Source organism: Aricia agestis, chromosome 12 (genome assembly GCF_905147365.1).
Source record: "Aricia agestis chromosome 12, ilAriAges1.1, whole genome shotgun sequence".
In the NCBI taxonomy this organism is placed as follows: domain Eukaryota; kingdom Metazoa; phylum Arthropoda; class Insecta; order Lepidoptera; family Lycaenidae; genus Aricia; species Aricia agestis.
Window position 1 is genome coordinate 3,861,538 of NC_056417.1, and position 26,105 is coordinate 3,887,642.

Sequence of the window (26,105 nt, forward strand, 5' to 3'; positions counted from 1 at the left end):
TTTCGACTTTAGAGTTACGGGCGTTATCTTTTATCTACATAAGCCGCTAATTTTGGCTAAATAAGTAATAAAAATCAAATAAACTGAAAAAGTCACATGAAAGAGACAAATACTAAAAAGTAAAAACAGCATAACTTGTCAATCTAGCTTCTAGGCTTCCTCAAAACTTCAGTCTTAAATCTAAACTTTAGTTAATTAGTAACTAACAATACCTAGCTGTCTAACACCAGAATATCATCCGAGTTCCTAACACTAACTCCTAAGTTTACTGTAAGCACTTTATAAAACCGCACGGGAACCAAATGAAATTCCCGAATGTTCCAGAAATTCCCGAATATACGTAGAATTCCGTTTAGTTACCACTTACAAGTGATACTAGGTAAATTGGAAATGTTCTAGTGTTTGCTCTCAGTTTAATACTAGGTGACGTTAGGTCCGTTGCGCCAATATTCGTTGATCGCGGTAAAAATGTATGTGATGTCATTTACCGATACTCAAAAAAATTCTGTTACCTCTTCACGCCCAAACCGCTAAGCCGATTTTACTGAAACCAAGTCTAGGAATACATTTTTTTTATCTGCGCCTTGGGACGGTTCTGGGTTGACAGCTGTCTAAGGTCGAATGCAGTGATGGTCCCTACATTTTTGCCCATACATTTTTGCCCATCATCATTTCTAGCTAAAATGATGATGGGCAAAAATGTATGGGCTCTGGTATTGGGCTCAACAGGAATGGATTGTATATTTTTAGGAAGGTATACCCATGTAGGTACATTAATAACCAATAGGGCGCTTGTCAAGAATCAAGATTCGTTGTACTTTTTGTGTAAAGTCATGTTAAAAGTGACATCAGCGCTCATACATTTCATGCTGATAACATCACGTTACATTATAGCATGATTATTTTTCGGGTTCCGTAGTCAACAAGGAACCCTTATTTGATACTCCCCTATCCCCCTTTCCCCTACACATCAAACGGTGTTTTTTTAATTTTTTATAATGCTCTTGTCCCTGATTTTAAGTTGAGGGATTTATGTTCTTAATACAATTTATGTAACACTTAAACACTTATACAGTCTTATGTCTACACTTATCTTTTATTTATGATTTCTGTTCTGTGACCCCCCCCCCCCCCATTTGGACCGCGCCTGGGAAATATTATGTAGTTTCCAAATTTCCATTCCATTCAAAAATCCAATTAAAATCAACATAATATTATCATTATAGAACATTTTTGGATTTCATATAAAACACAGAAATAAGAATACATTTTATCATTGTTATAAAAAGCATTTACTTATGTAATATGTGACATACCCCTGACCTCACGCAATATAATACCGCCTACTGGGTGGTTACCGGCTCAAAAAAGATCAATATAAAATTTATACCGGCTTAAAAAAGAAAAAAAGAACAGTCTTTGTTGTTTTACTGCTGAGGGCACAATAGAAAAGCCCAGCGTCATATTTCATTGGTTATTGCATGTAAAGTGTTAAGTTGTAAAAGTAAATCGTTGTTTTTATTGGTAGTGCATTAAAATATACATTTATATATTTGAGATTTGACCCCATCTTGTACTTAGAATTTCAAATAACTTTGTTTGATATGTAAAATCTGAATTGTCTTTGACCAATCAGAGCGTGTTTGACATAATTTATAATAATAAATACTTAAGAGGGCGACTAACCTCAAAAATCAAACATCGTCCTTCTCTCTTCACACTCGCCCGTCTTTCATATGCCAGGTGAAAAAGAACGACGCGGATTCATCGCCAAATTAGTTTTTTCTCAATAACTCGATAAATATACAACATTTTAAAAATCCGCTAGGTCGATCTCTCAATGATAGAATTTTATACAATGTGTTAAAATATTAACTTAGTTCAATGCACGGTTATGGCAATAAATGAAAAATTCGTGAAAATTAGATGCATCTTTGTGATTTTTTTCTATCGAGAAAATTTTAAGGTATCGTGTTTTTGCTCAGATCTAATTGTCGGAAATATAATGTAGTATCTAATTTTAGAAAATGAAACAATACGGGGCTTATTTTCAATTATAAAAATGAATTATAAAATCGACACTTTAGGGTAAGTCGCCCCCTTAATAACATTGGTAAAGGTTGGGAAACCTACCCCAAGATTGATGGGGAGTGGGGGTGAGGGGGGAGTGGGGAGGAGGGGTAAACACCCCCACGTACAAAATCCACACTGAAAAAATCCCCAATTTTGGAGCTACTCACCTTTGAAATTTTCGGAATTCTGAGGCGTGTTTTGTGACGGTCGCCGGCTGCTGCCGCAGCAAAGTCACAGCTCTAACCTAAGCCTACTTTTGGATTTTCTGGATTGTGTTTGTTTTTGTTTTGGCGGGCTGCGCCCCCCGAGCCCCCGCATTTTTTAACGAATGCTTGTTAAGTCCCTCATGACATTTTGACATAAAGTCCATACACTTTATTAATTACTTAAGCATGATTAAACATACCTAAGTAATCGTTAAAATATTATGTATCTGTGTCCATTATACAACAAACACAAAAGTTTAATTCAATTTCCTATTACCCCCTGGGGTATATTAAATACTGTCAAACCTGAAGCCTGGGGCAATGTCAACCCCCTACCCCCTACCTTGCCATATTAATTCCGCACAATAACAATTAGTACAACAATAGACCGTCTTCCCCCCTCTTAATTCCACATAATACGTCCAACGTCTGGAGACTGCGTTAATTAAAGTCCATTTTCCGCCATTGTTTTTAAAGTTTATTTTATAATATTTAAAGGGTAAACTTGAAAATAAAGTTAAAATTATATGAGAGCGAAAACTGAGAAAGAAAGAGAGGGAAGTAAGGGGTAATTCAAGAAAAAAAAACAGCAGTTTTCCGTATTTTAGGTCGTAACCTAAAATACGGAAAACTGCTGTTTTTTTTTTGTAGAGCGTATTTTTAAAAATTAACATTAATTAGTTTGCGTTCTACAGTATGTCTTCAATCATTGAACTTCAAAGGTTATAAGGCTATGATCTGCTTTGATGGAAAACAATGATTGCCAACATGATAGCAATTAAATACAGCATGCACGTTATGCACAATCGTCATCGATCATGAGCAAACATACACAATTTTTTTTTTTTTAATGAAATAAGGGGGCAAACGAGCAAACGGGTCACCTGAATATGGAAAGCAACTTCCGTCGCCCATGGACACTCGCAGCATGAGAAGAGCTGCAGGTGCGTTGCCGGCCTTTTAAAAGGGAATAGGTTAATAGGGGAGGGTAGGGGATGGGAAGGGAAGGGAATAGGGAAGGGTAGGGGATTGGGCCTCCGGTAAACTCACTCACTCGGCGAAACACAGCGCAAGCGCTGTTTCACGCCGGTTTTCTGTGAGCGTGCTATTTCTCCGGTTGAGCCGGCCCATACATGCCGAAGCATGGCTCTCCCACGTATATCTATATAATATCTATAATATACGTTTGAATGGTGCATCATTCGCCAAGTGCCAACTTAGAAGCTGCAAAATGAAGATGTGTAGCAACAATAGTATTGTTTAATATTAAAATAGGAAGTAATATGTATCAGGAATGTAGCTAGAAATTACATAATAAAGTATTAAGTAATAATATCATAATAATAATATTGTCTCTTTCATTATTGTATTATGTGTAATATAAAACGCAATTTGGTAGGAATTTTCCTAACACATGCACAATATCCTTGACATTAGATATGAGAAACTTGGCTTATAAGAATTCTACGTCAAGTCGAGTAATAAAATATCATATTGTATTAAACAACGGTTGGTTAGCCCTATTATAATATAAATACTGTGAGCTTTCGAGAGCAATTTTATGATTTAAGAAGGCATAAAATCAAGAAAAATCTACCAAATAAAATAGCATTTTCCATCTCTTTCTTAGATTGACTGATTAAGTTAATTTTGTCACCTTCCGACCCTTAAACCCTTGCGCGATGCTGGAGCTATGGACCCAGCCATACCTTTTTAAACTCTTGATTAAAACTTTTCTAGCCTCCGTTACTTTATCACGGGGGTATATAGGTCGACTTCGTACGTTGAATATTTTCATTTGGCAAATTGAAAAGCTTATCTGTGGGCAATTTGTCCGGACTCCGGGCGACGCGGGCGAGGTAGATAACTCTCCCTTTGTAGGGCACCCATTACTAACGAGATTGTTTCTGCACGGGAGGGGGGGGGGGGCAGATCTTTTCGATATCGCTTCTTTATAGAATCGCGCATCAAAATGTATGGAATTGACACAATACACAATACGTCAACGTCATATTAGCGAACGCTTATGTCAATTTCATACATTTCGGTTGGCGATTCTATAACGAAGCGATAACGAAAAAGTTTTGGCTAAATGGCCTGTTATTTTAGGTATTTTTGTTGGAAATCCGCTGCGCCCCGACACAGTGTGCGATACGCGCATCCGCTTTCATACAAATTGTATGGAGGCGGATTTTTGCGATGAGCCCCGGCACGCTGAGCCCCGGCACGGCCCGTCTTAGTGTGCTCACTCCTTAACAGATAGTTACTACCATTACTTACTGCCGCACTCAGAGACTTTAATAATTATTAAACTTTAATCTGACGTGAGAGAGCCATGCTTCGGCACGAATGGGCAGGCTCGACCGGAGAAATACCACGGGGTCACAGAAAACCGGCGTGACACAGCGCTTGCGCTGTGTTTCGCCGAGTGAGTGAGTTTACCGGAGGCCCAATCCCCTACCTTTTTCCCTTCCCTACCCTCCCATATTTCCTTTCCTACCCTCCCCTATTCCTCTCCCTACCCTCTCACTTGGATGTGTACAACATAAAATTGTCCATGTACTCGTAAAACTGAACAAAATGTATAAAATACTTCATTAATTTTAGTAACAAGATTTTAAACATCAATAAAGAACTGTTGGACTTGGGGGCTCGTTAAAAATGATCCCGTAAGATCCCGTTTATCAAAAGACGTTAGAAATTGAGATAATTTTAAAATATAAAGCGGGATAAGCAAAATTAGCATTACGGCAGATGAAGGAGAATTTTTTGACCTCTTAATAAAAAAAATAAAGACAGGAAAATAACGAGGGCGAATAAATCCATTTTTAGGGTTCCGTACCCAAAGGGTAAAAACATGAGGACCCTATTACTAAGACTTCGATGTCTGTCCGTCTGTCTGTCTGTGTGTCTCCAGGCTGTAACTCAAGAACCGCTATAGCTAGAATTCTGTCACATGTTGTGTATATCAGCTGTTGCCGCTATAACAACAAATACTAAAAACAAATTAAATATTTAAGGGCTCCCATACAACAAACGTGATTTTTTTTGCTATTTTTTGCTCGATATCAATAACTGCAACACATAGGCACTTGAAATATTCATGAAATACTCAGTAGAATTTTCACTTTAATAATTAATAAAAAAATTTAAATATTTAAGGGAAAAACACAATTTTCAGCCTATTTTCCTCTATTGTGGTACGGAACCCTTCGTGCGCGAGTCCAACTCGCACTTGGCTAATTTTTTAATCTTGAAGTCCATAAGTAAGTCAGCATGAATTTAAAAAAAGACTATCCACGTTGGGCCTTATGTCATAAGTTCATAACTCATTTTTTATCGCCAAAGAAGTTCTCTACAATTTTTTTCTTTATTCTTTGGAACAATAATATAAAAACTGCGCTCCCCTCCAAATGACACGTATTAGTGCTAATAATATTTCCAGTTATTGGACACCGGATTATGGATCTACAATATCTTTTGATGTAGGGGAAGTGAAGCACTCTTAAATTGATTCTCACTCTATGCACTTTGATCTGAAAAGGACTGGCTTTCATGTAATTATTTAAAATGGTTGTTACTGGCAGCAGTCGGACACATTTAATGGTTACTTAAGTTTAATTTAATGAAGAGTTTGACGGAAAATGTATGGAGTCTATGTCAAAATCGTCGTTGAATGAATGTTATGATTAGTAATCATTAAATCTCTTGGAGTGCGGACTTTAATAAAATTATAAATGATTTTTAGCACACTTTTTCGGTATTTCAAAAGTAGGCTAGCTTTAAACTTAATTTAAGTTTAAGATCCAATTTCACCAACGACTGTTAAAGTTAACCATCGAATTAATATCACTTTACCTCTTTCGATGTTCGTATGAATGAAAGAGAAGACATGACATTTTAACAAGCTGTTAACACTAACAGACGTTGGTGAAATTGGGCTTAAGCTATGCATATTATAATATTTATAAAAATCAAGAATTTCCAGTCTAAAACACAAACAAACAAATTCTTTATCACGTAACCTGAAACTTTCATTATCTCTTTAACTTTTCCTTTCTTTTCTAGCATTAAACATTTACGCAAAAGATACTGGATGAGGATAAGATAGAAGTCGTGTACGTGCAAAAATTCATTACGTGAGAACATCCTTGCTTATCTCGTGTCACTTAACCCCGCCTCATTTGGGGAATTGCCTTTTTAATTTTCCGTCACACCGGGCGCAGAACAATGGCAAACCTACATGCAGGCTGCTGTTGACTCGTTGCTATTACGACGCTAAAAAAAATAAACGTTCCATTTTCGAAATTTGACATTTAGCACCATTTTTGATGCGTTCCTTTCAAAAGTGAACTGTGAATCTATTCATATGGCAGCTTGGGAACAATAATTATTTTAATATTATTACAGACATTATGAAGAGTAAGTGTAAAACAAAATTTTAAGTAATCATTGAGGCAATTTATTGATCTTGGAAGTAGGACTACATTGTTTACATGTTATTGACAATGATTGTACCAGACCCACGCGCACGCTTGTATTTGATGGAAATTAAGCAACATATTACATTGAGGCTCACCCACACAACACATAAAACACTGAACATATTATTCTTTTACCTCTAACACTGAAGGCTGCAGGCGTAGGTGCTTTTGAAAATTGAAACGAAATATTAAGGAGAACATAAAAATGACAGATGTTATACATAGTTTAAAACGGTTAGTTGGTAACATAATACTCTGACATTAGCAATTCACTCCGGAGCCATTTTAAAAAGGAAAAATAATTTAGAGGCAAGAAAAAAAAACTGTCTAATAATAATAAACCCTTTAAAAAGTCGTATCCCTGAACAATTAAGTATTATCATAGTGGAGCTATAAATAATATTAAACGAGGATATTATTGGACAACTCTCGCCTATTAATACCAAGATTAACACTGACACCACGGCTCTTAAAACGAGATCAAACTAGCAATTAATGATAAACAAACTCATTAACATATAAAAGAAAGCGTATAATTCATTTAACCTGAGTTAATTGTCCGGCTTAACGAAGCTACCCTAAACCATTAGTAACCGTCAACCCGTAATTATGGTTAACTAGACGTTTAACTAATACAATAACGAGTTAACCGGATTTGAAGGATAAGGGTTACGTACTAACGAAGAGTCGAAGAAGCGAAATTCTGGAAACATGAAATAGTAAAGTTCTTCTTATTTTTTCTGAAAGAAGAAAATCAAACTCATTTTATGTCAGTAGGAATAAATGAGAACTTATGTCTGAATTTGGTAAATAAAATTTTCGGAATTTCGCTACCCTTCTTTTCGATTCTGCTAGAATAAACTGCCCCTAATAGGAATGTTAATAGAACTACACCAGTTAATCAAGCAAAGCAAGACGCGGACACTCACATAATAGAAGATTTTTCCAGCTACCTCCCAACGCGCGAAGACAGCGGCTGAACCGTGGAGTGGGATTCGTCGGTGGTCGAGGCAGAGCCATCCTCACATCTCCCTCCGATGAGCTGCGACCCAACAACGAAGATCCTCGGTCTCTCGAAAGCGATCTACGGCGGAACGGCGCAGTGCGAACCGTTGCAAACGTCTCCCCAGGATTCAAGGACTCCATCTGGATATTCTCTGGCTCCTTACGATTGCGCACGGAAAAGGTTCTTCTAAATCCGTTGGCTAGACCCTCCATCGTCATTCTTTTTGGTCTGGCAATCTCTTCCGAGCTGATAACCGTTATGTCGTCTAGGTCAGGGTTCTCGTAGCTTCTGTACGGTCTGTGGTCTAGTTCTGATAGGTCCTCAACGCCACCGTGGCGGCATCTGAGCGGTCTTCCTCTGTCTCTTTCTGTCACGCCCAGCTCGTCGTAGCTTCTGTAAGTGGACCGCCTTGGGGCCGGCGGTCTGCCTGCTCTGTCTATAGTCATTTTAGTCAGCAACCTGTTAAGAAACGCCTTAGTTATTGTGTGGCGAATCTTCCGAATCTTGGCTTGCGATTTTGTCCGAATCAATTGTTTGTTAGGTTAGTTCAGAAATGGTGAAGTTTAATTCAATTATTTTATTATGAGTAAGTTAAATTGAATACATATTTATTTATGTCTAATGGTGAGACTATTGACAATTTTAAAACAGCCGCACCATCTTTTTCTGAAGCATTTCGTAAGTTTTTCGTTTCCCCATATTTTCCTATCAGTTTTAACATCTTTTCCTCATCGGAACGTCCAAAACTTAGAAGTCTTTTCCTAGTCGGAACGTTAAACGCCACTTACCAGCAAACATAATCTGTGTCGGTACTGCGGGGAGTATCAGTAAAATATACTATATTTGTATAGCGGTCACCACTCGAGATATGAACTGAAGTGGCTAATGGGCGGCAACTGAGTGTATAAGCCGCTGTACCTAGCCAATATTAACTAAGCTCTTCATATACGGGGTGTTTGAAAACGCAATTAGCTAAATATTAGTGTCCAATAACGTATTCATTAGCCATGACTTTTCAGAGAATTTAATAGCATATTTTTTTTTTAACTTTACTACTGTACAGTACAATTGTTTCATTTTTACACCAAAAGATTGTTATTTTTTCATTAATAAAATTATCCTTTATACGCACTTTCTCAGGATTAAAACTATCTGTATAAAAATATTCAATAAAATAGTTTCAATGTCATAAACTTGAAGAGGTAAAAATTTATTTACTAATGTTTATATCGTCGGAAACAAAAATAAAAATCTATATTTCCCAAAGTTGGAATTTTAGTAGAGTTTTCACTAGTTTACAATAAAGGTGCCGGTTGGCAGCGGACGACATGAAGCAACCGCAGACGACATGTCGTCGCGACATGACGTCTATGTATTTCTATGAAATACTCTGCACAGCTAGCGAAACGAAGCTTGCGACACTTATTCATAGTAATACATAGAAACCAGTAGTGTCGCTGCGACACGTCGCCTGCTGCAACTTCATGTAGCCGGCTTCCAACTTGCACCTTAAAACACCCTGTATTTATTGTCCATAGAGATCAGCTGATACTGGTTATGTATGTCTGTACATACGTACTAATGTATTTGCTTGTAGAAACTCAATTCATGGACAACTATTGTTCGGACTTTCAATGGTGGTTCCAATTAATATAATTGCAAAACAAACAATCGTTAATAATTTAAATCTTTAATTACAAAAATATTTAATTATTGTTAATTAATTTTCTAGTAGAGAAAATGTTTCTTTGACAAGAAAAACAATAGCTCAAATGATAAAATAATGAAAATATGCCGAATATTTTCATTATTTTATCATTTGAGCTAAACAGAAAGTTATTATAGATATATATTAGATTGCAATTGAGTAGTGTTTAAGCGATGTATGATGTCGTTTCAAAAATATTAAGCCTTATTAGTTTTTTCTCAGCCAAAATCCCCTACATACGAAATGTCTTGCAGCCGCTACTGACAAACCCATATCATAACCTTAATAAGATTACCGCGTATAAACTACAAGATATAAACCAGTAGGAGTTCAACAGAAGCGTTCAGTGCGGACATCGTTGTTTCCCCAACGATTACAGAATTAGCGCTTCCTGCTTGGTGCCCAGTGCTCGGCTATTAACCTGTTTACGGATTAGAGGGCTTCCTAATTCTTTGATACTTCTGTGGATCATTCGCGATTGGTTCAGTTGAATTTAGAACACGAAAGTAAAATCACGTGATATATTTTTTAAAGATACAGTGCATTCCAAATCCCACTTCTGAAAATGAAGTTCAGAAGTGGGATTGGACAATCCATATTACTACATGTTAGAATTATTTTCAATGTGCGTTTAGCTGTCTGTCTGTTTGACAAAATTTGGTATGAAGATTGAAGATTAATTTAAGAGAGAGAAAGTGCGTAGTATACTTTTTAACCCGGTTCCACCGCGCAACAAAAACGCAACAAAGTTACGGGCAACATGTAGAATTTAAAAGCAAGTTAAATAAAAGCTTTTAATAACCTATTATCAAAAATATGTAAATGAACCGTTCAAATGTATATATTATTTATATCGCACTTGTCATGTCAAAACTAATTATAACCCTTACCCGTGCCACGATAGATAAGCGCCATGTTACAAGACAATTACGAATAAAAAGCGAAATTGTGTCGCTGCATGCTCCGTTTAGCCAATATTTTACCAGCGTCAAATTATGTCAGCTCACGTCACAATGACACGTAATGACACAAATTATGACACGTTATGTGGCATCGACATGACATTATTGCCGTATTTTTATTTGCACCGAACACGAAAAACGACGCAGGCATTTTTATTATAAGCTGTTTAAGTAATCGAAAAGCGGTCAATAACCGAATGATGTAACCTAGTTTTTAAAGGTGAGCTTAAAATTTAACTATGGTCTATGATAATCAATGTTTTTAATTCCTTTTCTAAAATAATAAAAAAGTAGTTAGTATACATTGTCAGTTGTTGTTACTTGTCAAGCAAACATGGAATTAGCACCATGGAATTATTTCCAATGATGTCATTTCTATAAACAAAGAGAGCACTCAAATTGATTTAAACTGATACAATGACAGTGACGGATTAACCCTTAATCAAATTAAGCAATTGCCTAGGGCATCACGTCTGAGGGGGCACCAGAAGAAGGACAAAAAACATCCGTCCTTAGGGCAACACGTCTCACTCTCACGTCACCAAAAACCACACCAAAAAAAAACTAATATTTTTAGGTGGTAAAAGTATAAATACCGATTCTAGTTAACATACGGATAGGGGGGGGGGGGGGGGCACAGGCATGGATTGCTTAGGGTATCAAGTAGTCTTAATCCGTTACCGTACAATGACAAACGGCAGTAATACTGGGATGAGTCGCTGGTAAGTACTGAATAAAAGTTCAGACCAGTCCAGTGTGAGTCCAGTAGCTAATACCGCCTACTGTATCAATGTAAGTCAACAAAACTAAATTCGAATGAGTGAACTTTAGAGTTAAGCAATAGCTACTCGAGTTCGGCCAGACATAACATCGTTCAATTAACAGGAAGCTTTGATTAACAAAAGCTCAACAAAAGCTTATAAGGCGAAGCTTTTCGAACGTAAATGGATAAATAAACTTGAGATCAAAGATAAGTAAACCTGTGAAGCGTTTTTCGAGGAGTTTAAAAATACTAAAAAGTGAGCATCCGCATTTGAGGAAGTAGTTTTGGAATTCTTTAGTTTATATGAGAGGCAATTAAAAACGAAAATAGAATGGTGTAAATAAAATTAAAAAAAATTGTTGAAATGAAAATTCGCAACTAAATAAAAGGACATGACGAATGGCCTTCTCTTTTTGGAAGTCAGTTAAAAACAAGACATAAATTAGAAGGTACGTTTAATAGCATGTTCTAGATTTCACGGCAAAATGCTGATACGCTGACCATAATTGATAGCTTCGGATCAGGTTATAAATCAAGCACGTTTGGCGCGCACCATGACATATGGTTCGAAAGTCACGGCCGACATACGTGGGACGACATACAATCACACACAAACACACACATATCAGTATAAGAATACTACTACTATCACAAGACAATATAAATAAATAAAAAAAGATTTTAAAGGTAACACCAACTTTGTTTAGAAATGAGCTAGCGGCTTGCTGATTATGATGAACAAATAATACCGCTAACAACACTATTGCCTCAGTTTTCGAATAAAAAACAATATCAAAACAAATGAGTTTGGCTATAAAAGGTGCCAATGTTATTTAATACCTGGCAAAACCAGCGAAAGCCACCAAAATAAATATCGTGAGGCGTGTGTGGTCTGTATATGGCAGTTAGCTCTATCTCGCTACTACCGTCTGACCAAATTTCCATAAACATATAGACAGGTTAGGGGTCAAACCATTAGAACTGTGCCCTCAAAATGTCGACTCCAAACAAGAGAAATCTGAAGACTCTAGGGCTGATCAGCTTAAAGATAATAATATAAATATTCTAATAATATTGTCCAGTACTTACGAAGTCTTTTATGTGATTTCGTCGGCCATGTTTTCTCAAATAATAATTTAGCAGGAAGTCGACAAGTGAAGCATGTAATTACTCCGAGAGCTGGTGAAACATGATTCGTAATTAATAATGGTGAAACTCATTGGGATAACACTGTATAGGCTCAAACAATAGGTGACCCTAGAGAAAGTAACAAATAGACAGATAGGTAATAACTACTAGGGTGTTTAATTGACTCGCATACCAATTGCGTACAGAAAGCAAATTGTCAAGCATCCTTCACAATTATACCGGCACTCAAGTTAGAAATTTCATGTGCTGCTGCAACTTCAGAGTTTCTTCGAATCTGATCCTTATGTCGTCTCCATAAAGATCCTGTCAAAGGTAAAATATGAACGGTCTGTAAATAAGACATGAGCGATGAAAGCAAAATGATTTGTGGGGGGAAAAGTATGGGAAGTCAAGTGAAAGCACCTAAATTGCGGGCAAAGAATTACAAGATCAGCGCAACCGTAAATCATCGATGGCAAGTTCAAGAAACTTTTTACGATCTGTACGATCCATTAGGGTTCGAATTTCGAGAGGATCGAAATATCGACAGTAATTTGGACAATACATTGTGGACTGACAGCGAAGATTGAGAAATTGAAATAAATAATAATAAGGGCTTCATTGGGGATATCGTTAAAGGAAAGCAGGTCGCGAACCTCACTCGTGGGTGTTTTGTACCGTATCCGAGGGTACCCGATGGTATCGAACTGTCGAGAGTCGTTTGAAGAGTTTTTGGTACTTTTCTCAGACAACCAGTTTAAGTCGGTTTCAAGGAAAAAAATAATGAAAGTTAATTTTGAGTTTTGACTGAAATGAGTTTTTAATTTTTAAAATATTGAGAGTCAAAGAAATGGCAGACTGCGAACTTAAAACTCTTTTCCTAACAACAATAATTTTCTAATAAGCTTAAATAAACTAACAATAATATTTTACTCCTCAAGTTTCTTTTCTTTGTTTCTCAGCATAATTATTGCATGACAGAGTGTTTTAATATCGTATAAACTATCCTGTTAATCCTTAAACATATAGTGCGTTGTAATGACGTGTCTTTATATCTGTCAGCTGTAATGTAGTCGGGTAATGGGCTTAACTACCATAAGAACTCATTACATACCAGATGTAATCTCATTACTCTATAAATAAGGTTAAGTATCTTTAATGCTTTAAAAACGGCGATTAAACATCGAGGAACATGCTTAAGTGGTGAAAAGGAAAAAGGATCCGTGATCCTTTTTCAATTTTCTAAGATACGGCCAAGTACTGAAATACGCCAGTGTATTCTTATCATTTTTTTGATTGATTGATGACAGCTTGTTAATAGGTACTAATTTTAGTATTTGGCTGATGGCGTTTTAAAGCTAGAGTCATAAAGTTTTTTTTTTATGAAATAAGGGGGCAAACGAGCAAACGGGTCACTTGATGGAAAGCAACTTCCGTTGCCCATGGACACTCGCAGCATCAGAAGAGCTGCAGGTGCGTTGCCGGCCTTTTAAGAGGGAATAGGGTAATAGGGCAGGGTAGGGAAGGGAAGGGAATAGGGAAGGGTAGGGAAGGGAATAGGGTAGGGGATTGGGCCTCCGGTAAACTCACTCACTTGGCGAAACACAGCGCAAGCGCTGTTTCACGCCGATTTTCTGTGAGAACGTGGTATTTCTCCGGTCGAGCCGGCCCATTCGTGCCGAAGCATGGCTCTCCCACGTGTAAGTTTAGTCGATGCCTACTAATCGTGTCTTGTATCGTGTCTTTATTCAAAGTTAGCCACTAAGGACTGCACGTGGTGTACTGAAACTCGTCTGGAAAGGTAACTCTTTGGAGTTGCCTTCAATAACAATTTGAAAATGTTCGCTAGAAGTGTGGGTAAGATTAATGTGGTTAATCAAAAATGTGGGTTTTATGTATATTAGCTAGATGATGAAGTAGGTAACAAGGTTTGTTCAAATAACAGGAGAAAAAAATACGCTTATGTTATAAATTAATGTTAGCCACTTCATCCACTTACGTCTTTAAATTTTAATTAATCATGAGAAATTGACAATAACCTAGTGTATATTTTGACACAGGGTGTGTCAAAATATACACTAGGTTATTTAGACAATCCCACGACGAATTTTAGAAAGTTAGCCAAGCGTTTAACACAGGCTGTAAACATTGACCGGTCGTTAGCCTTAATTGTATATCGAGCAAAAACATCGCAAAAACCATACCATCGATTATGTACAGGAAATTGATTTAGACATACCTGGTAATACATCGAAAGCTGTATGTGCAGGTAAGCATTCAAATTTTTAATCCAAAATCTCAAAGGCGTATAAAAATATTAATTGTGAGTGCATAAAAATAAATTGAAGGAAGAAAAAACAGTAAGTCAGTAACAGTAAACGTTAAAAATATTAATATGTACTTATTCTTAACGTTTACTGTTACAGACTTACTGTTTTTTTTTCTTTCAATTTATTAGAAACTTTAGAATACTCAGGGAGTATAATATTAAAACTATTAACTACAACAAAAATCTACGTAAGTAAGTACGATTGTTTATACATATAAAGAAAATTAATTAAAATCAACTTTTTATAATATGCAAATAATATTAATGAATTTATAAACAAACAAAGATGTTGGTCATAAAATATACTGACATAATGTTATGAAATATACAAAACTAGTAATACATAATGTAAAAATAATGGTTTTACCCGCCTAAACGATGTAATTGGAATTTAACTGATCGAATCATTTTTCATAATCAATTCCAACTCAAACTAACATGTTCAATTAAAAACCAATATAATGTATTGCAACAACTTTATTAAAAAAGAAAGCACTGGTAAGAGCAAAGAGAATTGATAAAATGTTAGCTATAAATATTGATCGAAATTACATGTAGCTATGACGCGTGTATCCGGTGGACGTTTCATAATAATAATTAATTGGTAGGCTGATGATTATGAACAAGAGAGAAAGAATAACCTTTTTCATTCTCTCTCTTAAAGACTTTTAAACTCAGGATGGGGCTTAGATTTGTCAGTAAACATTTACAATTAAATTAACATTTACAGAAGAAAAAGGTACGGCATCTAAGATGAATGATGACATTGACAGTTAAGATGGCGCCAAAAACTTTTGACTAACATGGGTCTTCTTATACGGAAGACTTTGGTAGAAACTTACTTTCACATATAAATCACGTTATTAAAGATCATATCACTATGTATGGTTAAAATCAATATGCGAAATTAGCATAAACATGTGAAAAATTGTTATAAGATTTATGTGTTCCTTTGACGCGATGCGCCGCGCCATATTTAAAAGTTTTATCTGTACTGAAAGATATACTGACCTACCGGAATGCTCATTACTTGCTTTGCGATCTACTGATAAAGCACGGTCGCCGGATAGAGAGAAATTCCTTCCTTAACCTACAGCCGGCTGTCTCTTTCACATCGACATTATTAATTCAATGTATGAGCGATCATCAAAATATTAAGCATTCAGTAATCATTTTGTTGTGTCGTTAATCAACTTAATGCAAACTGTACAAAATTAGTAACTGTTAGTAGCTGTTTGTGATTGCTCGAGGCATCTACGTACATCTTGCAAATTTAGCTGTATTATACATTTTTCCATGTATTAGTTTTTATCAAATAGAATATCAACAAAAGTTGTCCTAAAGACTATTCAACAATGCTGTTTAAACAATAATAAAAACAAGACAATATCAAACACACAAAACATACAATTAAACAGTCAGAACATGCAATATGACAGCTAATAGTCCGTAAAATAGAGCAAGGTGGCAAAAAATATTGTGAGATCAAAAAAAAGATGAAGAAGATTACAACGTGTCAACTCACAGCGCGGCAAAAATGGGCGCACTAAATCATGACAGATGAAATGGGTCAGCCTACGGCTGGCAGCCGAAACTATGTATGACTAGTACAGAAAAGTTATTAAAATATATAATATATCAAAGGATTCTCGCCTATCTTTTTCATTAAATTCTGCAAATTGCAATTTTAATGTTGCGAACTACGAATAATAAAAAGTTGCGAAGTATTATTATTTATTACTTAGTACATGAATTAGATATTTAAAAAAAAACATAGACTTTAAACGTAATTCGAAATTCGAACGGCACGGATATTGTTACTTGTAGATACGCTAATTGAACGAAGGTCGAAACTCAAATCCGAGATCGAATCTAAGATATGAACAACAATGATTTAATTTCGATATAGTCTCGGTGTTTTTAGTTGCGAGATTTACGTAATCCAAAACGAAGGCGAGCCGTGAAGATTTCAAGATTACGATGACGGACAAGCCGCTAATTCGTTTTACATTCGCGTTTCTGTTAATGAAACTTGTACTTATAAAGTTGGACGTGACTGACGGTATTGTAATGTGATTTTGGCACGAACGTGTTAAAATCGTTTATATTAAACTTTACATCTGACGAAATAATTTATTTTAACAGCTGCAATTTAACCTTTCATTATTTTTGTCTCTACTAGTCTATGCCTACATTTACAATATGTCAATATGTATTATAATCTTTGCCGCAACATCTGTTCTTGATTTCAAAAATGCAATTTTGTAACATGTCCCAAAAGTTTCTTTTTTACTTTCTCCCATAATTTCTATATAATATTATATCAAACCTTCAAAAATCATCTGGAGAACTATTATAATATTCTTTTAATGTACAATTTTATTGCCTACTTAATCATTCCCCTATTTCCTGTCGAGTTTCATTTTCACATTATTTCCAATAACGGCCGGCAAACTGACGCGTAAAATTATAACCCGTTAAAAATTATGGCGGCGTAAATCTTACTCCTTATAATGTCATAGTTTCCCAGTAAGCGTTCGACAGAGCTTGGCTTCCCGCCAGATAGACCAGAGATCTTACAGATTGGCTTTGATTTAGCTCGGCGGACATTTTGAAATAATGCGATTTGATGTTAGAATTTAACTTAATAAAGTTGGCCTTTGTCGTATCAGATGGCGAAATTGTCTTGTCCAGTTTTGGGTTTATCAGATCTGGTTCATTACCGAAACCTTCATTATGCAGAGCTTAAGACACATCATCATCATCGTTAACTGCTACTGCCTCATGGACTCCTTCTAATTTATGGAGGATAAAATTAAAATGATCCATGTAATTATGGGTTCCCATTTGATAAGAATTAACATCTGCGTCCCTTATGTATTATTTATTTCAAGGTTACGTATACCAGTAAAGAAGCACGCGGTTCAACCATACCTTAAAATGTAAATATGCCAAGTAAATTTAAGATATTTCATCATGTTTACCTTTTAACTGATAAGTTTGACAGAGAACTAACCTACTTATCGGATTGATAGTAAGTACTTCGACTCTTGGATAAGAATAATATAACACTGTATATCTTTAGTACGAATTTTGGGCTTTTAATAATTTCGTAACTAAATGTATTCAAGGGAAATGATCAGTTTGACCATGTCAAACTTAAGTCTCGAGATTAAGATTTTCCATATAGACATGAATTTATTATTTACTTTGCCAGTAATGTAAAATGAATTTTATATAATTTAATAATATGTTTCTAAGTTCTATCAAACTCATGGGAATCTACCGTTTGTTCAAAGTGAAATATAGTAAAAAAGTAAGAAGCAAGGTAAAAAGTGCATCCGGTAGATCAAATCCTGCACAGGTGCTAACTCAAGGTAACGGAGTTTTTGATGAAAAAACACAAATGAAGTGAAATATTATAGAAGACTTCGAGACGGTTATTTTTAATTTTAATCTTTTTATTACCTTGGGTAGAGTTATTCAAGAAAGTAAAAATATTATTGCTAAGCGAAAAAGTAAGAAATCATATTATATGTTGCTCTTATTTTATAGGTAGGTTAGTACTTCTACTCTCTAGTGAATATAATAAGAACTAACTCAATTATATTCTCCTTTACTAAAAATACTGAAAGTAATCTTTGTAATTGTTTTATTTTAGGTAATATTTGCGGAAAATTGTAGATTATTGCTCATGATGAAAAAAAAAGCAAAAACATTAATCAGACAGCCATAAAGCTTTATCAACTGTCCAAGTGAGTTTAACATGAACCTTATCACCATAGAAATACGGTCGTTCTGGTTTAAAAGAGTACGTCAACAGCTAAATGTCAGGTAAATGCTAAATTGGTTTTCACCAAAAACAATAAGTTGAATTAACCAATGTCATTTATCACGAGTGCCGAAGTCAAAAATGATTTAGGAATGATTAACGAGGCGTCACCAAGTCACCACCCCTCGTCACGGCACATAATAGCTATATTGTGCTATCGAACCATAATCACTGGTTGTGGAATTACTCAATACTTACTTTGTTTTCAAAAAAATATTTTACACCCATTTTTAAACTTGGCTAGTTACATAAAATGAGATAAAAATAATTAATTTTTCAATTAGTAGAGGCAATAAATATCATACAAGCAGACAAAAATATGTAAATTTTGTTTGCCATCGTACCACAACTTGATCAAAATTAGTTAGCACTTGTTATGACACTTACTTAGATGTGTTTGCTTAACATTTCAAACAGTTGCAATAAATACAAGAACGATTAAATTAAATGTTAACAACTGAACCCATACTTGCCGTTTTAATAAAAATAGTATAATATGTTTCAATAAAACGATATTAAAATTAATAACTTAAACGACGATGCAAAATAAACTATGTACTACTGTCTACTACTGATTAATAAGAATAATCAGTTCACAGTAATAAAATATAGAGCTCATTTAAAATTTACGATACCCAAATTCCAAAGGAAGGTATCAATATCTTTCTTCTAATCAATCAACGTATGGTAATTTCTAACGGACATGTTACATTTGAAGAAGCTTGTTATTTGTATATCTTCATTAATAACAATCAATCAATTAAAAATAAGCGTAGGAGGATTGTTAAGATAATTAAGATGCGGTGCGGTGCGACAATAGAGACACTTAATTGAAAGACATCAATCATAAAAGTGTAGCTCAAACTTGTTTAATAACCTCTCGGATTCTGAAAGTAGTCTCTACGTCCTTGGCATAGAGGTCCTGGAGGTGTAAAATAACTCTGAACTAGATACAACGGACGCTCACAGGAAACGGTAACGGCCCTAGACAGACTATTTTAGTATTAGTTTAAGGGCGATTTATTTTCAGATTTCCTTCCAGACGGTGCGGCGAGTGATATTTCTTGATGAGTTCCTTCGCTGTTGTATGAACGAAAAGGATTATTTGACGTCCATGGTGGTCGGTGGAAAAATGTCCTTCATCTGGGATTTAATGGTGCCATCTTTCGTACGAGACATTCGTTTAATTGATTCGTGTGAAACATCTGAGAGACTATTTGTTCCATGTCTGAGCTAGTTTAATTTTGAAAGGTTTAATCATGCTATTTTTCTTACCAACACATTTGTTTTTTCATAGTTAACAACTGTATGTTTTTAAAATGTATAACTTTCATTTTGAAATTGCTGTTGCCATTTTTTTTAACAAGACTTTAAAACAGTCTAACTGAAACATCTAAAAGTAGGTTCTTAGAGGCTTCAAATTGCCTTATCAATACTTACATTCAAATCAGTATCTACTTCATCCATTTAAAAATAATTGGACTCATTTAGATGTTGTGTCGTTAGTGTAAAATACTTTATATCGTTATCACCGGCCATATACGAGTAATCTGATAATCTAAATGTTCCCGGACTTCAATGCCGTCACAAATTCCACTTGTACCAGTCACAGTGTTATCAACAATTATTGTATGAAGGACATTCATTAGTGCAGCAGCGAGTTTATATTATTATGAGTGATATGCATCTTTAGATCATATAGCGGAATATATTTCCTACCATAAATTGCTTAACAGTTGCTACGTACCTTTTACTCCCAATCTAATAGTTTTAAAATTGGTATCGACAATGAAAATTTCAATTTGTGGAAGGGTCAAAATTTTTTAATTTTATAATGATCAAACAACTTTAATTACCTCTATCGAAAATGAAACTTGTATTAATTATAAATTTTCATAATACGGGTTTTAAATTAGTTCAAAAAGGAAGTTTAATATTAAAGGTGGGACGAAATAAATGAAAAGTCCCGCATCCTGCGCCCATCTTGAGAGAATTAAATTAATGAATTCATTAATAACTCTTACCCGAATAACCTGTTGTTTAACTGAATGATAAATTGTGACTCGGGAAACAACTGTCCCAAATGTTTTGTCAGAATTAAACAGACAAATAAGATTGGTCGACAATATAATTGGAATTTATAAGTTTATATTTCAAAGATCAGAATAATTTGTAGGTTTAACATAATTAATTCGGTAACAGTCACGTTAAGTGGAAGTATAAAATGTTGTTATCTGAATCGTGATAAGGAAGCCATTTTTTCCAACACATAACAATGTATCATCAGATTCGTATGACGATAATCCCATTGTTGATCTTCGCCTTTAGAACGTTCGAATTTTGAAAAGCTGTCAAAATGCAGTTGTCAGCTGTTTTGGGGAGAATCTTTATAAATCTGCAGCTGGCTCGCAGGTGCGAGCGTGCCGTAGTTTTGATTGGGTCATTTTTTACTGCCATCACTCTTGCAACTTGTAATTTTAGTCGCAGATGTTTCGGCATATAATTTTGTGTTTAAATTATTCACACCCTTTTTGTGTAATAAATGAGATGCAATTTTGTGGCAGTGCTACCAAAATTAAAATTTTATAAGCCATCTCGGTAATAAAAATAAAAGTTTCCACATGGTTTCATTTGCTGCAAGATTATTGCTATTAAATGTATCTTTTATTTAGCTTACTTGTTTTATTATAGTCTACACTACATCAATTAAAAAATATGCTACTTGATGTCTTCATTTGTAATGAACGTCATGGTATAATTGACACTGAGCTGTCGATAGTAAAGACTCAAGAGAAAATGCCTTATTTTATTTTCAAACTGACAAATCACTCGATACATAAGTTAAATTGTAATAACTTAAGCGTCAGATAACAATCAGTAATCACCGATTACTATGCGAGTGAAAACTTAAGACCACTTATCCAAAGTTCGCGTTTAATTTATGAGTTACATCGGGAACATTAATATTCATTAACACAGACCATTATACAAATACAAACTCACAAAGTACACGGTGTTTCTAAGTTTGTTGGTTACTTGGAAAATTTGAAATAGCGTTGTGTACAGTAACGTTACCTTTTGTTGATTCTGCAAGCGGATTCTGAGAAGTTAGAGTTACTATGTAGGATGCAAATTGCGCTATGTAAGATATAATAGAAGAACATGATAAAAAGATCTAATAAACTATTGAATTTAGGGAGTACTCTTTGTAATTTGTAGTTGGGTTTTAGTTCTGTTGTATGCTCTTATCATCTTATGGGCACTCCCTTTGATATCTGCGACATTAAGCTGACCACACAACTAATAATAGAAATCATTACGTGCAGGCTTCAGGTCAAAATATTCGGTATATCATTGGGTAAAGCCAATGATAAGACACAATAGATTACTTAACATTTATTTCCCAACATTGCTCACAATATCACTATGACAACACTGGATCGAATCACTTTCGCTTTTGTCGGTAATTTCGACAATGGACAGACAGTTTAAGACAATAATAACTCGTTTTATTTCCTCAACTTAATAGCAAATAAAAATATCTTAAATATTTATAAATGGCATCTAAAACATCGCACAAGTTTAGCCATATGGATCGGTGACCTAAAAATGTGGCAGGAAGTGAAATAAAAACAACTAGTAAAAGTTTGTGAACATCAACAGTTGATATGAGGCAGAAGTGACCGCACATATATTATGATGAATAATATAAATAATTTATAAATAAATCACCAAAGTACATAAAATATACAAATAAAAGCCGCCTAATACAGCAGCATTAAAGCTTTATTATAGTTAGAGGAGGTGCTACAAATAACACAATAAATTATATTGCTGAGCTTACTCCATAGCATAAAGCGATAGATATCCAAGAAGCAACACAAAAGACGTTACCATCAGATATTGTGTTGAAGAATATAGTCATCAGTCTTGTACAATGTAGATTGGCTAGGCAAATAAGGTTGGTGAAATCACGAAAACACCTAGAGAGTAGATATTTATCAGAACCGACATTGATGCCGACGCCACAATAGTCAATACCTCGGTACAAGCTGCCGTAGATGGCCATGACCGTCTACGAGTTAGCACGAACTCCATAGAAAAACTTGGTCCTTCGAACCGGACTCAACCTTAATATCTTTGTGCATTTTTGCTTAGATTTTGGACCATGTGATAAGAAAGCTGTAAGTATATTAGATTAATATAACAATAAAGTGATAATAAAAATAATAACACGATAAAAATTCTGATTGAGAAAAAACGACGGAGAAAGCTCCACAAGTCCCTAAATTAAGTTGATAATCATGAAAATTTTCGGCATAAATAATGAGTGAGATGTTATCGTTTAAGTGAGTATAATAATGAATCATAAATTTCGCCAGGTTACCGATGTTGCGAGATAATACCAAGATGGCGATGCATCTGCCAGCCCACGTGCGCGCCCGCGCAGGTTTCTCAAAATGTTTTTTATTTATAATGGTTTTTCTCGCACCAGATGCGCCCGTGGAAGGGTTACAGAAATAAATTCATTGTTTAATTAAAATCCGTTTCCCCTCCGACATTTTTAGTCTAGTCAAGGATGTATTTTTTGTAGTTGCATGTTGTTTTTGTTGAGCTAATAGCTCGAAACCAACATGTGTGGAAGTGTTCTGTTTTTTGTCCGACCATCTGAGGCCCGATAGGCGACATGTGCAAATTCGGCGCGCAACAGGAAAACCTTTTATGGCTTCTATCTTTCCGTAATGTACGCATCTGTTTAACAGTATCGCACGTTTGTTCTATTTTTCAATACCGTCAGCGAACGACTCTTAACTTTTTAACGCAACGTAATATTATGTTATGATTAGTACCTAACTAATTTTCTACAAGCGTCGTGTTAGTCAACTGTTATTCAAAGGTTCTCGTCTACGGGCCACGGGCATGCTTTGTGTTCTCTATGGCGGTGATTAAATCTCACCATTATTATTAACTGGCTCCATTCAAACACCCACTGTCGTTTTCTAGGCGGTTCGGAACTATGCCGTCCACCCACCTCGGCTGGCTGGTCCCGTAGGCGCGACAGGGTCACATAGGCCTTTCCGACTTACATCAGTTCATGCTTCGTGTAATACGTGAATTTTGATGATGAAAAAACACAGATTCGGACGTGCTCGCAAGCCAAGATCATCGGAATTCGGAAATTCTAAAACATGCATTAACAATAAAATTTACCGTTAATTTTCATGTTACTATTCAAAAGGACCATCGGCTTGTTGGTACACACACACACTTATGTCACTGCCACTGTAAATATCCGCACAAGTTCACAAGTTTGTCAACAATCCGCAACGGGTGACGCGTGCTCACTCTCACGATGCAGTCGGTACACTGACTGCGGACTGGCTTGCCGGGCGACGCGGTAGCCGACCACCCTCCCCCCGCGAGCGCTGCACCCGCCGAATCGAATCCATAGTTTCGTGACTTGCTTTATTAGATTAAACTTTGAATATATCCAATTTTTACGCGCGAATACGAGAACGAGTTTTCATGGTCACAACTCGCAATTACAGATGAACGAGAATGGTATGTGGAATGTGGATACAGTTATTGTTGATGTCCAATAAGAATGTAAGGCATAAAGGTTTATTGCGATTTCTGCAACAAAATACGAGCATGTTTCTTCTTTTATGTTTACCACTAGCAATTTTTAGAGCTTGATCTACAAAAGCATATCAATAACTGTCAGAAATCAAAGCATGTTGTGAGAGAATAATTCCATCTGTCAGGATGCCCAAACATATTTTATATTAGGTATGTTACACTATACAGATACTTAGCCCATCAAGCCCCATAAGCTCACCGGTGAGCGAGACACAAAAGAATAACAATAAATTTCCAAGAATCCACGATCGAAGGATTAATATGTATACTTCTTAATGAAGTCTTTGAATCTTTGAAACATGAAACATATCTCTTCGTTGAATTTGTAACCTTTTAGTGCTTCCTCGCTATTACATAATTTTAGTTGACTTCCCTGAGGCAACCGTCTAAATTCTATGAAGCCATATCCATCAATAGCTGATTGATTAATATTAAAGGGTTTAAAATTAACTTTCCAAGTTCAAGATTCTTCGCGAATTTCACATTCTCTTTGATCATTAGGGTCGTAAGCTTAGCGATAACTCATTTGGGAACAACATTAATCACAATATCCATTCATCAATGAGATCAAAATATTAGATTATTGTAATTATGCCGGTCGAATCGCCCTATCTTCCCAATAATATTATCTATTGGATTTGCCAATATCATCAATTTCTTCTGTATCCACGACTGCATAATTTGGATATGCTATATTTGATTTCTTTTGGTCCATAATCTTCCTTTTGTACAAGTTGATTTACTTTTCTATAGATGCGAAATACTCATAACTACCTATCTGAAAATCTACTTAAATCCTTTCCGTCTCTGTATTCCTCTGCAACCTTTTTGTCATTAAGTCTTATTTCATTTCAGAAACATTTACTATTTACTCTATTTGTCAATACACTCAAACACCAAACACTTTAACATTGTAAAATATAACCCAGCATTAATAGTATGGTCTTTAAGTAGTTACTTCATGCTTTTTTACCCTATTTTTAGTCGAGGTTGTAACTTAACTCCTTTAAACTAGTAATCAAGAGCGGATGGGTTTTGTTTTGTTTTGACGTGGGTTCCGAGAAGGTCGACACACAAGGCCGGCCAAAGGGACCATGATTATGGCATTCAATTCAACAAATCTAGATTTTGCTCGTTTTTGGTCTCAATTTGAAAGGCCCATAAGGTTCTCTGCCCAACCTTGAGGCCTTTTTCGTCGTAAGTATTATGTAGTAAGCAAGGTAAATGTACTTTGACAATACAATTTTAGCATGCGTACATTCTCACCTATAACCCTTTTAGGTAAGTGTTAACAATTATATTATAATAAGATTCTTGTTTGAAATTTAAAGTTTACCATCTCAGTTTCCCGTTTATTTTAATCTTTTATTTTTACTAACAATTATTTAAAATTGCAGGTCTTATAACAGCATTTAGAAAGATTTATTTATGTGCAGCATCCATTCTTTCTTTCGGTTGTTTTTCATATTTGAGTCTGAATATATTTTTTTATATTCTTGCTTTTTTAATTGCATTGGGATTTAAATTTATGGAGGTATTTTGCTGATTACAAATATGTTTATTGATTACTTCTGTAAAAGGATACATTGAAAATACATTTATTTATTTATGCGAAGTGTTATTTACTTATTTCCAATATTAACTATAAAATCCGATAGCATTTTGTCACTTCACGATATGTTATTCACGTTTATCTATCTAGCCACTTTAAGATAGATTACTGTATGTACTTAAGAGTTATTATAAGAAGTTATAATAATTATTAACAGTTTATGTTAAGTTCCATAATCTCTGAAAGATAATAATACATATTATTATAATATTAAAAATCAAACTTTTTAAGTAAACTTAGCTAGTATCTTGTGTGATCAAAATCGTCAGTGATGACAATATAAAATAGTTACAAGAATATAAATTGACCTGTATTATCTATATATATATAAAAATGGATTTACAATTGTGTTAGTAACGCTA

The 26,105-nt window shown here is 35.1% G+C and overlaps 1 protein-coding gene across 5 annotated transcripts in view; it reads right to left on the reverse strand.

The window, feature by feature from the left end:
* Positions 1 to 26,105, reverse strand: part of LOC121732253 (caskin-2) — a 262,402-nt gene that overhangs the window by 99,877 nt on the left and 136,420 nt on the right. For 2 of the 5 annotated variants that reach the window (XM_042122073.1, XM_042122071.1), the window contains exons 1-2: positions 23,703 to 23,844; positions 7,693 to 8,228 (exon numbers count right to left, since the gene is read on the reverse strand). The exons of 1 other annotated variant lie outside the window; for it this stretch is intronic. In XM_042122073.1, coding sequence (XP_041978007.1) covers positions 7,693 to 8,215 — 523 coding nt within the window. In that variant the 5' untranslated portion in view covers positions 8,216 to 8,228; positions 23,703 to 23,844. Of the gene's footprint in view, positions 1 to 7,692; positions 8,229 to 23,702; positions 23,845 to 26,105 lie in introns of those variants that run through there. 2 more of the 5 variants (XM_042122072.1, XM_042122074.1) reach the window with 2 other exon arrangements.